The 16,251-nt window shown below is 31.0% G+C and overlaps 2 protein-coding genes across 2 annotated transcripts in view; both read right to left on the reverse strand.

Moving 5' to 3' along the window:
- LOC144844489 (uncharacterized) overlaps positions 1 to 14,935 on the reverse strand; it is a 48,882-nt gene extending 33,947 nt beyond the window's left edge. Inside the window, exons 1-3 of the mRNA XM_078701425.1 lie at positions 14,679 to 14,935; positions 6,215 to 6,397; positions 3,734 to 4,969 (exon numbers count right to left, since the gene is read on the reverse strand). Of these exons, the coding sequence (XP_078557551.1) occupies positions 3,734 to 4,969; positions 6,215 to 6,397; positions 14,679 to 14,866 (1,607 nt within the window). The 5' untranslated portion in view covers positions 14,867 to 14,935. The remainder of the gene's footprint in view (positions 1 to 3,733; positions 4,970 to 6,214; positions 6,398 to 14,678) is intronic.
- The window catches only part of LOC144845763 (uncharacterized), a 113,100-nt gene that overhangs the window by 37,874 nt on the left and 58,975 nt on the right, over positions 1 to 16,251 (reverse strand). The gene's annotated exons all lie outside the window — the stretch shown is intronic.

The raw sequence follows: 16,251 nt of genomic DNA on the forward strand, positions 1-16,251 counted from the left end.
AGTGCATGGTACTGTGCTGTGTATTTTACATCATTAAATGATATAAACAAACTTTATTTGATGAAATGTGATGTTTCCGTCTTATTTAAAAAATAAAATAAAAAACAATTGCATGAACTGTAGATACTGATGTTTTCTGTTATGCATTTATATATAGTAATGTATAAACAATATTTCTTGAGGAATAACTTTGAAATTAATAGCAATCAGTAAAGAATAAATGTTTTATTTCTGATCCATACAAAAGCCTATAATTTTTAAATTGTGTAGCTTCGTGTTTAACATCTCTATTTTATTTTTATTATAAAATATAAACAAAATTATTCATTAACAATAACCCAAACCGAGAAGTAGAACGGGTATCATGGAATAATCTCTCTCTGGCTCTCTGCTGTCACAAAATAAGTGGAGTTAATATAAATGGTGTTGCAAAAGTTTCTATTTCACAATAATAGAAAATTTAAACCCAGAGGTATTTAATCAACAGAACTGAAGCAATGATAATATAGAGAAATAATACAAGCACGGAAGGTGATGCACACAGCAATTATTGTTTTAATTGTTGATGGTGATCTGCCAAAATGTTGAGAAAACCTTTTATTCAGCATTAAATTGAACATTTACTACATTTCTGGAAACATTTGTAACAAAAATATTATTTTTATTTCTATGTTTGTACTTTGAATGTTTTTTAAGCTGAGCATTGTAATGTTCAGATGATAAGATAAAGATTACTGATTATTTTGTTTGCCTACAACTAAATGTGGTTTTGGTTTTTTAAGAGACCTTCAGCTGCACTATTAATTTTAGATAATTAAACTTAGATCATAACTTTAAAATCATTATAAAATCTATAAATGTATGTATGAATGATCGATCATTCTTCATTTCATGATAGCAGACCTTGAATAGATAATTCTCAGATTTCACTTTAGGCAAGTCTCAGCAACATTCACTAATGTTCCATCCATTAATTGAACTATTATGAAAATTCTATAATTATGCATAAATTGAAATCATTTTATAGTGCAATTAGGAGCATGACATTTCAATATATCACATCATGGTCATACATTAATGTACGCATGTCAAGGTTGCCAATTATATGTAGGCCTATGATTAGACTGAAATTTATGTTTTCAAATATTAAAGATGCATTGTCCCCCAAAAAACATGAAAAATGAAGATTAATAAAATCAGACTTTCAATAGGTCATTTTGTAGATTTTCACTTCCATAGAAAAAAAACTGAAAAAAATAATGTTTTCACTTATAAAATGACAAAATAAACTGTTAAATTCAACTAAAAACCCATTGGCTGACAGCCAATTCGACTATTTTTTGTTTAAATTACAGTTTTTTCAAGTAAATAATTTTTTTCAGCCATTCTTTTTTTGGCCAAAGTGGATAACTATTATGTGACATTAAAATGGCATATTCAACAAAAAAAATTTTTTTCAGGGGGACATATCTTTAAGGTACCAAAAATCAGGCAAAATAATTGTACAAAATAAATTGTAAAAACTGAGAAACAATTTAGTTAACATGGCCTTGAGAAAATGTAAGCAATCGTAAATATAGTGAATTATTTGCTATCAAATAAATCCATCAAATTATAATTGTTAAATTATATTGTCCAAAATATTTAATTCAAACAATGGACAACTGGTGACCAGTACTGCCAGGGAGTGACTAATATTAGAGGCACATCGTTCCTAAAGGTTGTAAACCACATTGATACTATAAAGTGCTGTCATTAAAGTAAATTCATCTTTATTATTACTTATTATAATAGGCACATTGCCAAGGACTCTATCAATACTGAATTATTTTACTGTCTTAATAATACAGACGCCACACACACAACAAATGCAAAATCATTTTCTGGAGAATGGTATTGACAGATAAAACACAAATTATGACATGACATACAAAATGTGTAATATAAACATTTCTGCTTGAATTTGAATGTAGGTGGATATGATAATGCTATATTTAGTAAAAATATATAATAATTCTCACAGATTTCTTCATCTTATCATTTCAAATTAATTAATTAAACTTCAGTATATCACCAGGCAGTTTAGAATTTTTTATTTTAAATAAAATATTTTTTTACAATAAATAAAAATAAAATTTAGTACTGTAAAAGGAAAATCAGATAGATATTCGTATTGCTTGAAAAAATGTACTTCAAAATAATAATCTAAAAATAATAATAAATTGTCTGGGGTAGCTGTTATAATTATGGGCAAGCTGGAGCGTGGAGTAGAATACCCATGGTATAGAATCATACCACAACCAGATAGTATGGCACCTACATGAACTGAAAAAAAAGAGTGGACATGAATACATGTATTTTGCTCCATTTGGTATTTGTGTGTAACATTCATTAGTAGTCATAGAATAAATTATTGAGGACCCATTCATGTCTGTAGGTATTGATACGTGATTCAAGAGTAGCGTATTCAGACAAATTGTCTGCAATAATTAAAAGTCTGTCAGGAAATATTAAGCATTCAATAAGACTATGAGTTTCACAACTATCTGCATATCAATTGACTTTTTTTTTTTCCAAAACATATACAAAGAGACAAAAAAAAAAGACAAGGTAACAGAAAAAAAAAGCAATTTGAGAGAGAGAAAAAAAAAGAAAAAACCATAACAATCGCATAAATATCGCATATCAATTGACATACTCTATGGGAAACATCAACATACAGTAGTATTATTTGATTATTCATATAATTCCCTACTTCAGGGTACTAGTTTTTTTCCCTTGTTGAATATTATAACAATTCATTAAAACTCTATGCCTCATATGCTTCAGGACTGTCATAGGACATACTGTAGTGCCAATATATGGACATGATGATGTCATATCACTACCATATTTGGACATAGCACTACCATATTTGGACATAGCACTACCATATGCACATCACACGCTTTTGTCACATACACTTTGATAGTGTAGACAGAGCTTAAGAGATTGGAATCAATTTTAAAATATATTATAATGAAGTTTTGAGACTGAAATCAATGTGCTTCTGGTGGAATCGGTACTTTTTATATGGAGGAATACTAATAGTTGTCAAAAAGTGGTGCACGCGCATTTAGCACTACCTCTGGATCCGCCCCTGTATGTATTAAGCGCAGGATGATACTAATACCTACATAAGTAATAAACAATTATATTTTTGCTGAGCTCATGCTAGGTTCCAAATTTGTGAATGTTTTTACAGCAATTAGGGAGACAAGACTACATACAGCTGACAATCTTCAACAACAATGGGAAAAGTTACCTTGAACAGTTAAATGTATGCTATCAATTGATACTTAAAAAAATGTCCTGTAAAGTTTAAAAAGAGAAGACAAGAAGTCTTCACTAATTGTTTATTGCTAATCTTTACATGATATTGTATTAAACAAGTAGATAATTCACATATTTGTGATCTTGACTTTGGAGGTATATTGCCGCATTTAAATAATACATTTAATATCATACGGGAGAGACCTACTAGATAGTGATTAAGTTCGCTTTTTAGGCCTGGTTGTGTTTGATTTTTGTTTTTTTTTCTATTTAGTGTTGTTTTTTTCTTGTTCTCTGTCCATGTTTTGTATTGTATTTTTAGTTTTCAAAATCAATGAAATCTCTAAACCAGCGTGTTTTTACATTGTACTATACCAGAACCTAAAAACCAAATATTTGCAAAACTGAAAGACACACTAACCTTTTAGCTGGAAGATGTCTACATGGAACTTTGGTTCCAGAATGCCACATTGAGCGTGTCAACGACCCGCGTAATGATTTAGTTTGATCTAAGATTTCTTGAATCGTTGCAATGGCTTTCAGTCTGGCTACCGGTACAACCTGTTCCACATCTTGGTGTCCTGTTAAACTCTGGAAGACGGCAGATTCCATGACATCACTTTCGTAGAACTTTCTTTCAAGATGAGGAAAGTCAAAACTTGGTTGTACAACTCTTGTGTATGAGTATATTGAGTTCAGTTTAGATTCAGAATAGTGTAGCAACCGATATAAGCAAGCAAATGCTTTTAAGTGTTTGTTTTTACCACTATTACTTGTCAATAAACTTTGTAATACTTCGTGTATTATTTTCAAAACATGTGGAAGAAGGTTTTTGTGCAGTGTGTCCCAGTAAAGTAAAGTCATTGTACATCTAAACAAAAGGAGAACTCGGAATATGCGAGGATAGCGTTTGGCAAACTTTGAAAACTCACTGTTCATGTTGGTTGAATCTGCCCTTAGAAGGTTTCCATCACATTTCATCAGAACTTGTGTGAGGAGAATAATTAATTGCGCTGTGTGTTGCATTAAAGATTCTAAAGTTACCGACCATTTATCAGTGATTGATACACCAAGACCCCAAGCTGATAGTATTGCACGATGAGCTTTTTTAACCAGTACTAATAACTCATTCAAGTCAGTAGTTGAATCAAGTTTGCCATCGATACTATCCATGGTCCCAAAAAATATTTTACCCTCATTTGCCGATGCAAACTGCCTGCCATAATCTGAGAAATCACTGCTTGCTGTTAAAGCACTCTTCTCATCTATTGCTTCTGGAGTAAGATTTAATGTGTCTGGTTTATGGAAACCAAACAAAGCTGCTCTTTTTAAAGATGGGAACGGGTGCGAATTGTTCTGGTTAGGACTTATTAGCATCTCAGGCTGCTTAGAGGCTTTCTTAAGTTCAAGTGTGTTTATGTTTAAACCAAGCTTCCATTGTGAGTTTAGCCTCATGATAGTTTGGTGAGCCTCAGTAAGGTACTGTGCTATAGTTGATTCACACGTTAAATCCTTTGGTAAGGAAAACACTGTCACAAGATAGCCATCTGAACACAACACCATTGGTTTGGTAGGATGCGTGGTCACTGAAAACCGCTGCTTCATCGGGTCACCTTCTGATAAGTCTGAATTTTCCTTGTCTGCATTATTTGTTGTCCTAAAAAGATATTGATAAAGATTAAATTGTATATTAGATATATCATAATAGAAACTGCTATAGTCATAGAGCATTAACCCATTAACCTCACCTTAAATTAAAACAAAATAAGATAACAAACAAACATTGTAAAAAGGCATAGAGTTTTATTGGGTTTGGGAATTGTTTAAATCTCAAGGTAAATTGAACTCTTTGGGTTTGTTATTATTTCAATTATTTAAAAAAATAAACATCAAAATTAATTATGATGAAGTCAATAGAGAAATAAAATTAGTCAAGAAAAATAGTTTGATGTCTAGAATTAAGTCAATGTACTAAACGAGAAGGAGTAACTCGCGTCTGGTATAATTAATGGACAGGTTTCTGGCAGATTGCCAACTCATCCCCGATGAATTACATTTCACATAAATTCATCGAAAATGCCAATCAACAGGCCGACTAAACTCACACACACATTATACATGTCACATAAGTCTGCAGTTTACTCTCATCTTGGCGTTGTCATGACATATATAGCAATTAGTTGAACACACCCTAGAAAAATTGTTCAGGTGGGACCGTTTTAACGCCAGTTAAACGTCGATAGCATTTGATAAAAGTATTGCTGTATCTGTAACTAATTTCAATCATCATAATGATTAAAAAGTAATTTCTAATCTTTAAAATAATTTCATAATATTGCATATGTTATTACTTATATCTTAGATGTCTACAGTGAATCAGTCATGTAATAGTCATCGTTCATAAACCCATACAATTATCATTTCTCTTTCAGATTTAACTAAAAACTGACTGTACAGACATTAGAGACAGTCACCGTACATTTTACAGCAGTAAATGGCTGCACGGTATTTTGTATGTTGCTACAGTGCATCCCAAAGCATGTATTATACTGGCTACGTCTCCAGATATTTTGTGTCATCTTCCTTTTTCCTGCAAAAATTCATTGCCATGTGGTCCAATTTACACACAAGCAGTATTGGTAAGCGGTTATTGGTAAGCGGAAAACAAAAATATAGAATCTATATGTTACTTCTTACATTTACACAAAAGACATGAATCCGCTGAGGATAGATAGAGATTCTTTTTTACGATACTGTACTTTCATAAATTATCAGAATATTTCACTTTTCCAAATAATTATGTCATTAAAAGTAAAAACGTTTAATTTCAGATATAGAGATCTATACATGTATGTAGGATGATTTTGTTTTGCACTACAATAAACACATTTAACAACCTCACCTTATTGTGACCACAGGGTGAAAAGGTAAAAAATATGCTGGTCCCAACTCAACAGAACATCCTTCTGCTTGTAACACTAACAGATCACCAAGTCGTGAAAACATACACAAAGAACCTCTTAGTGTGAAGCACACAAGAAACAGAGAATCTGGTGTCCATTCCATGCTCCCGATGCGATATGATCTACAAAAAAAAGATATATAAAAAGTGATAAATGAATAAAACATATAAACAACCTGAATGTTAAGTACAGACTTAAATAATCATTAATCAAGACAAATTCAAATTAGTACAGAAGCTTTATCTTTAAAATGATTCTAGTAATATAGAGTAAATGAGGGTAAAATACAGAAAATAGCAAATTCAAATTTCCATATATCATATTTTGTACAGTTTAGAGATACTTAAACTATGTACATTTATTTCAAAACTAAGAAACATCAGGTTTATACTTCCAATACCTGTCACAGAAGGGTGCTTGGTGATCCAAAAGGAAAGAAAATCGAAAGCCCACAACATGTACTTTTTCAATTTTATTCAAGACATTCGTCAAAGCAGCAGATGGGGACAAGATAGCGAGGATGAGTTTTCGGGTAAAACTGAAGGGGATCTTTCATAACCCATTGACATAGTCTACTAAACAGGAAGAACATGTCAATAGTTATGTACAACAGTTACACTAGCTACCCTGTTTACACACATCACACACACCAGACTATGCTACCAAGAGACTATGGGAGATCTAAAAGGGGTAAATAATGTACTTATAGCCTGACTAAGCATATAATTTGTTAAAAAAACAGGAAACGATCATTCAGAGGTATGTATCAACCTGGTAGGCTCACGGGAACGAATACGCAAACTGAAGGGGTAGAGGTAGTATTTTGGGAGAAACGAAACACAAATTAAATTCGTTCACGGATATGATTACATGAAGGTCTTGAGACAGATCAATTCTATCATGTTATCTTTACTCAGGGGTAAAAGAAGGTCCATGGTGGATGATAGGGTGTAAATTGGAAAGAAAACAGTAATTACGACGAGGAAATGAAATGCAATAATGTAACATCACAAGAAGTAGTATATACAAAACAGATTGAAATACGACGGTTTCATACTGTTGATAGCGTTGCAGAGTTAGGTATGTTAGTATGGATACAGTAGATTAGTTCAATTGCTTTCAAAATGCAACAAAGTTTGGCGTCAAAGTGCTCTCAACCTTGATCATCAAAACCTAATCAACAGAAATTAATCAAATTCCTAATGAATAAATCTCGTTGATCAGGTAAACTTGAAGATAGTCATTGTTCTGATAATTTAGCAAAGACTTATCAACAATAAATCTGAGATATCTACAAGTCTATAATTGAATCACCTTTGAAATATTGACCTACATATTCTAATTACTTCCTTTCTAGGTCACCATACACATTTATTGAGAATATGTAATTTCCCATAAAAGGTCTCATAAAATTCTGAAATATCATGCATCAACCATAATTTATAAACTGATTTCCAAACTTGTCATTTTTTATATTAAGAAAACAAATTCCAAACACTGAAAAAAAAACAAGAGTTAAAAAAAAATAAATATTAGAACCATGTATCCCAGTCTCATTGCAGTACTGTAGTTTGAAAAATGAGTATTTGCGCATCCAGGTCTGTCTGCAGTAAAATTGAGTATTTGCATATCCAGGTCTATCTGCAAAAATGAGTATTTGCATATCCAGGTCTATCTGCAAAAATGAGTATTTGCATATCCAGTTCTGTCTGCAGTAAAAATAAGTATTAACATATCCAGGTCTGTCTGCATTAAAAATTAGTATTTGCATCTCCAGGTCTGTCTGCATTAAAAATGAGTATTTACATATCCAGGTCTCATTCTGCAATAGTTTTTTTTAATGTTGACTCAAACTTTCCTGCTGTCTCAATATCAAGAATATATCAAAAGACTCAATCATTTAAAATAAAAAAAAAAAAAAAAAACTGCATTTAGTCTGAGAAAACTTAACAAAATGTTTCAGATATAACTGACTATTCTAATTAAATAGAGTTTTACTTAGATTGATTGGTTAGATAAGTACTACAGGGACCAACATCTGAGTGCCAACTCTTGCAACTTAGTACGTTTTAAGTTAATATTGAGAATGCTTATGTACAATTATAAAAAAACCATCTGCTACACTGCCATCATATGTGTACAAATTAAACATCCCAGAATAGAAACTCCTTTAGGATTACTAAATATCACAGAAATTAGTCTTCTATTCCACGATATCATCTTTTAAAAACATGTGGGAATTGTACTAACATCTACCCACAGATTGTGAAGCAACTTGCAGCTGCATTTACAATGTTATACACAGTTGTGAACTTGTGTGTGAAACCATAGTACGATATTTTTTTCTATCACACTCTAAGAAAGTAACTATAGATGAACAAAATGAAAGTATAATCTTAAAAAAATGCCATGGAAATCATCAAAAAACAAGTTAGCACAAAATAATGACATTTCAAAAAATATTAAATTAACTTGGAAGAATTTGAGGAATAAATACATGATTTCTTGATGTTTTATTATAGGGGAGTAGCTGTATGGAAAGCCTAGGGGATACATGAATCATAGAAATGAATAATTATTCATCGTCTGCATTACACATTTCTATGCTGTTGTTCTAGCAATGCACCTGTATTTGACAACAGTTTCTGTATTTGCAGATGTTTGTAGTGAATGTATGTCTCAAGTCTGGAAAAGTATCTCATAAATGGCAGGCAATAAAGTTTGATTGCAATTCAAACATTTTTATTGATTTGTGTATCATGAATAAATTGTAGTAGGTGTATACAGATTCTTAGGTTATATTTCTGTCAATAAACACACACTTGATTAAATCTTGACTATACTATATTATTAATACTTGTAATTGTAGTGAAAATACAATGTTAATAGTGCTGTTGTTTTTTGTTATAATTATGACCTTTTGATGAAATGAGTTAATTTAATTATTTGATGATATATCTCAGAAAATAAAGACGATTGGTTATTTATTTATTTCATACGCATCCAACAGTGAGTAACTCGCCAATTACAGGATGGATAAACTATTTTATAATGTATCATGCTTATAAAATAAACCACATTTGAGGCTTAGGGAGTGGAGTTGAAAGAGTCATGAGTTACAACCCTGGCATTAGGTCAGGATTGAACTTTGGACCTTGGGATTGGAAGGCAAGCATGTTAACCACCAAGATAGCTCCACACTACATGAACTAAGTTCTGTTAACATAAAATGATTTTCACTGCTAGAAATAGAAAATGGTGGTGTTACAGAAGAAGGAATATGGGAATTATACTGACGTTTTCACTATAATGTAATAGAAAACATATTCTAGGTAAAGAAACTAGATAACTGAATTAAAACAGGTGTGTTGAAACTGACAATGACTGACAGATTGAATGACATCAACAGGTTTGATGAAAAGACACATACATTTATACAAAAAGCGTGTTTAATACAACTATTTAGACAAAAATCTATCGAGAGCAGACATAAGATAGGTTGACTAAAACAATTCTTAGTGTCTGAAAACAAATATTTTCAGTGTTATTATAATAATCTTTAGCATCCCAAATTCCCAGAGTACTTTGCAATCTAAATCGAATATCTTAAGTTTGTTCTCTGGTGTAAAACATGCTGTCACAAACATTTTATTGATAAAGAATTAATATTGAGTGTGAATTGGGCTAGTAGAAACAAGTAAAGTGATTTAACCTTACATAAAAACAGACAACTTTCAACAGGGCGTTGCCGCTGGATCTGTCAGGCCTACGTCTGTTGATCACACTACAGAGACTTATTAGAGTACTGTTCAAAGGGATGACATTCAAATTTGATAACAAAACTTGACATTTCAACATGTAGTAACATGTTTATTATATCCCTTGAGGTGTTGAAGATGCGTTTACAAACCCATCCCATTAATTTATCTATTAAGATAGTAAGTTGATACATAAGGGGGTTGATGACTAGTGAAGGAAGAACTCCTCTTGGACAAATCTACAAACTATCTTATCCTTTTGTATTCCCCTCAACTTTCATTTTTTATATGAACGTCACAAGTGAAACTCTACAGCTTACGTTCAATTTGGAACAAAGCTGTGAGAATATAAACAAAATAAATCATTAAAATAATTGTGAGTAAAGGTAGTTTAAATATTTATTTCTGATTTCAAATTTAATAAACACATACTAAATTATATCCAAACTTATAGACATCCTAACATGTTGCTGTATGGCATATGTAGTGTAGCTATTATTAGTATGTACAGTAGAAGTAAAACTATAACTGCTTTAGGAAAAGTAAGAAATCTGCTATTATCAAGTATAAACTGTAAAACTCTGTCTACACTATTAAACTAGTTTGACAAAAAAAAAGTGATTCACTCAAATATGGTAGTGATATGACATAATCATGTCCATATATGGGCACATCACATTTTTTTGTCACATTAAGTTTGTGTAGACAGAGCTTAAATATGAGTATAATAGATAGTACTCCCAAGTATACAATAGGATCCAACTTTAATTGTGTCATCATCAGGAATGATACAGCTTATAAACATTATTACATGATTAATCATATAAAATATTTTCCAATCATCATAAATATATTTGTAGTAGGTTTTTCTTGTAATTTATTTTTCTTTTATGGATACTGTTTTCTGAAATAAAGAATGAATGAATCCAAAGTTCTGACCAATCATTAACCGTTAAGTATTGACCAATCATAATTAATCTTTATTGACCAATCATAATTAATTAATCTTTATTGACTAATCATGAAATACTGTAATCTTAATTTAGGTGTTAAGAACTTTCAAATTGATATTTATTTTGCTAATTTGACCAATTATTAAATATTCAGTATTTTAAACATAGTTTTTTCTTAGGTTATTTGGGCTTAGAAATATACCGAATCTAATATAAAAATAAAACAAAAAAGCAAAATTTAAAATGTGAAATCAAAACAAATGACAAAGACTGTGACACATTTGCAAACAGATAATTACTAAAACAACTATTATTTCTTTAAAAAATAATAGATTAATCAAAGTAAAAAAAACGTGCAATATTTTATCAGGGGTGCAAATTAACGTCATTTGCTTGTTAAAGAGAGTGTAAACTTTACTTTCACTGCGGCAGATTTGAAACAACTGATTTAACATCATAAATGTCAATATGATAGTGAATTACAGTAGTCATCAAATCAATGTTGTTAACTTTCATAATTACTCGGCTTCTTCTGCTTTATCAAATTTGAATCATCTCTTTTGTTGACAATTCTACATTATTTCTTTTATTTTATAACCATAACTAACAACAAACATCTATCACAGTACGCTATGAACTTCAGTGCCAAAACCGACAAAACAAAACTTATATAGTTTAAAATAAAAGTTTATAAACTAGCTATGTGTACTGTACAACCAGCATTAAAACCCTACCTTACAACATATGTGGATACTTGATTTGTTATCAAACTTTTCTAAGCTTATGACGTTTTATTGCCGGTATAAGATAGATAATAAATGGGGATTTTTGATATCATAAATTTGTTTTTCACTAATTAAAGTGCATTAACGTGCTATAGGATATTATCAATATTATTAAAAATAACAAATGTTGAAATCACAACAGTGTTGTAGTGGGGTATATTCACATAATGGTTTCCAAAAAAGCAAGTAACAACATATCATAAATTAGTGTGACAAGGAAATTTAGCTGTACTTAAACCTAGACAACGATCTAAAATTCATTGATATAGAACATTGATAAATTACATTCTCTCACTCCTTTCTTGCTATACAGATTTAAAATTCATCGATAGGGTTGGCATCTACAGCTCTTTCGTTAATTTTTAAATCCCTACTCTCTAATGGTTCCTTCCTGAGAGATCAGCGAGAAATTTATTGACGGAAACCCTTTCCTTGTATTTTCCACGTTTCGCTGTGCATCACTGAATACTGTGCACCTCTTTTATATCTCTTGGATTATACTGGTAATTGTGTAATTCCAAAAAATGTATTAAATTGACTCAGAGGCACTAATAATGGGGGATGAAAGGGGGCTGAAAGGGGCAGATAATCTGATGAAAGGATTAACAGACAAACTGAAATCATCAAATAAATGTGCAAATATCAACTTTCTATTTAAACAGAAGCGTGAAAATATTATCATTCATTCTGAAACATGATTTGAGTCTTTGTAATTTGGACCTATCATATGAATGAGGTTTATTTGTTGCAAAAACATAATTCAAACTTGCAAATGGAAGTTGCAATGTAAAAACATTAAGCACATGATAAACCAGTACAGAATTACTAGTAGAGGGTGATATAAATTAAAAAAAATATGGGGGCATCAACAAATTGTACATTTTGAAAACCACCTCTGATGGGTACCCCTCTTAGTAATTGATAATAGAGCCCTGGATAGAGCAGAATCAAGGACAACGGAAAGAGAAAATTGAAATGTATCATGCAATGTTACACCATATATTGTAAATGTTTTTTTTTTAGTTAAACTGTACTATTAAATGTATGTACATCATTGTCTTATTTGGTCGCTTGGCAAAAACATATTGTAGGATAAGTAAAAGCCCATGAGATGAACTATAAATTCAATTATTATAACTAGCAGCAGCAATACTCCCCTAGGAAAGACTGTATTCAATGTATACATTAGTTTCAACAACTGGGGTGATAATGTTATGTGCCTGGAGGCTTCTGCAATATCTACTATAACCGTTTCAAGTCAAACTGAAATATCAATTTCATTCAAAAGTCCCTTATCACGAAAGCAAGACGGACTCTGTGGAGGTCTTGTATATATATACAATTCCTCCAATACAAAGATCACTATATATATGTTGAGATATATTTTATCATAATTTAAATGACTAAATTCTGTAGCAATGAATACCAAAATCCATCTCCAGGGATGTATGACTCACTTCAAATAAAATTATACTAAAGGTAGGATCAACAAATGCAGACAACTTCTAGATGTATGGACATACATAATTTTATTAAATAGAAAAACATATATTTATATATGTTTAGCACATTGGCTTCTTACTTTATAACTATAAAATTATTTCATCAAAACATTCCAAATTAATTAAAGCATATTCCCCGATGATTAAAGCAAAATTCAATAAAAATATAAAAGAAAGAAATGAATTTAAAGTGATGATAATATTAAATTAATTGCTACTTATTTTCTGATTGTGTCTTGTATTGTTATATTTTTTATGTTGACATATTGAAATGAATGTTGAATAAATGACCTTTGGTCTACAAGAAAACATTGTTTATGAATTTGTTTACTTCTAAAACACTATATTTTAATGATGAAAAAACAAGTTTACAGATTAAATTAGATAATAAATTTCAAATAAAAACAATTTATCCTGGGATTCAATGATTTGCATTGAATTTAAATTAACCTTTTATTTCAGAGAGGTCATCACATATCTGTTTTAGTTTTAATCTGCAAGGTGATAGACCCATATTCCCCCTCAGTTAAAAAGCTATATCATGTAGTGCACAACCAACAAATCTGCTGTATAGTGGCAGATTTAGGAAGAACGGCGCAGTCCTACCTTCCTCTGGTGTCACCTTATGTGTCAATTTCAAGTACCGTAATCACATATCAATGTAAGCACTCAAAAAACTATTCCCCTTTGTACCTTATCTTACGGTCTTTCTTAAAAGACCTTAATGTAACCTGTCTCAGTTTCAACCTGATGCATGATTTGACTAGTCTCATTGCTTCTTACAATGTTAAACTTTTATAATATCTGCAAGATATAAACTGTCAACTGACGACTCATTGTATCGACAACTTGCTCATACAGATGGTATCCGAACTTACAGTACATCTTGTCCGATGCTGAGTTGGGCTTTAGAAGCTCATTTGACCTTTGACACTAGGTTTCTAAATGCATCAACCTGACTTCCCATTAAAGCACTACTTTTCCCAAATACTGATCTGACCTTTGAAAATCACCAACAAAATCTTAGCTAATTTGACACCGGTGGTGGTCCCAATGTTAAAGCTTCTTGCTTACACTTTTAAATTTTACTGTACATGTCACAATACATTTGCACTTACATATCCTTTCAATGGTGTTAACTTGAAATGAAACTAAAAATTAGCTGGCTAGCAATTAAAAAGCAATTTAACGTGTAAAACAAAATGTATCATAGGTAAAAGTGACAAAAAATGTATAAAACTTTATAAAAGAACACAGTACAGGGATTTTTTTCTAAAAATTTCCAAATTTTGACTATTTTATTTTTGAACAAAACTATATCAAAATTTGGTGATACACACCAAGTTACATGTCTGTGTGTTAGTTATGAATACTGTTTTATTATAGGCAGTTGAGTTATACATACCTTGCTAACATAGAAGGAGATTTCTTGCTTTTGCAACCACAACTCTTCATATCTGAGACAACAGCTGTAGATGTCATTGTGGACATGAACATCATTTTTGAATTCTGCGGTATCTGTTGGTTAATAGCAACAGCCAGCGTTGAACCATCATTGGTGTGTCTTGCTACAAAGGCACCTCGTTGTGGCATGGTGCTACAAGATGAGCTCAGGCTAGACAATGGTGTGTTTAGTGATGTCCATTCAGCTGAATATGATACAGCACTATAGATAAAACAACATATTTTTTAGTTAAATACATTTATCAATTTTGTACTGTAATATTCAATTTAGATAATAAAAGTAATGTTACTGTAGCCAGTGTTTACCATATTGTTCTGCCCTTTATTATTAAATGCATAAAATCCCTTAGCTTTTGAAATAGTGTGAAATATTAAGCCTCATAATGATAAAATAGATTTTTAGTTCTTGTCAATTCACTGTATACTAATAATTGGTGATTTTACAAGGCTAAGTGTGTTAAATTGAACTAATATGCAATATTACTAGGCCTAGTGTATCTTTTAAACTTCAATAAATAATGACAAAAACTGCCAGTTTTATTATAATACAAATAATATCATAATAGTTGAACTGAAAGTTAACTGATTCCAAGTTGGTACTACAATGAAGGAAGTGAATGTTTGTCAACACCTTTTCTTTGTAATCTCCATAGGTAATACAATATTGCATTATGTAATAATAATTTAATTAAAACAATAATGTGTAGCCTTCAATAGAAAAGCTGTTTGTACTATGGTAGACAAAGTGTCGCCATAATATACAAAACAAACATGTGGTAGTGAATATACCATAGTTTACTAGATCAGCCTAAACTTTGCCTAAAAGCCTTGTTCAACAGACTTCCTAATGAAAGTGCGTAATCAACATACTGGTGAAATATCAGTGCATGGTTCCTGCAATATGACAAAAGTGATTACACTGCCTTCCTTATGAGGTAACAGAGAGGGCTATATCATTCCCATGAAATTATGCCAATTGACAACTGTGTTCTACTTTGTCTCTGATTAAATTTATACTGAAATAACAGTTTATAAACCTTACTAAAACACTGTGCATTATCTTTTTAGAAATTTGACATCTGTTTTACATCCATATCTAATCAATTACGCATTACATTCTTTATTGTTAAACAATTTATTGTTAAAAATAAAGAGTCAAAAGGAAATGTTGGAATGCTCGATATTAATTAAGAATCATTTTTAACTATAAAAAAGGAAATAAACCTTTGTGCAGAGTTACACATGAAAAATACAAACATTGAATGTTGTTTAAAGCCCTGTCTACACTATCAAACTAGTTTGACAACAAAAATGTGAAGTGCCCAAATATGGTAGTGATATGACATCATCATGCCCATATGGACACATCAGATTTTTTTGTCACAGTAAGTATGATAGTGAAGACAGAGCTTAATTCTGTTGTCAAAGAAAAGTCTAATAAAAAGATTTTTATGAAATTAAAATAATGACATGTGAAAGAAGCATATTCTTTATTTATTAACTCAAACAAAATG

Source organism: Antedon bifida, chromosome 6 (genome assembly GCF_963402885.1).
Source record: "Antedon bifida chromosome 6, ecAntBifi1.1, whole genome shotgun sequence".
Classification (NCBI taxonomy): Eukaryota; Metazoa; Echinodermata; class Crinoidea; order Comatulida; family Antedonidae; genus Antedon; species Antedon bifida.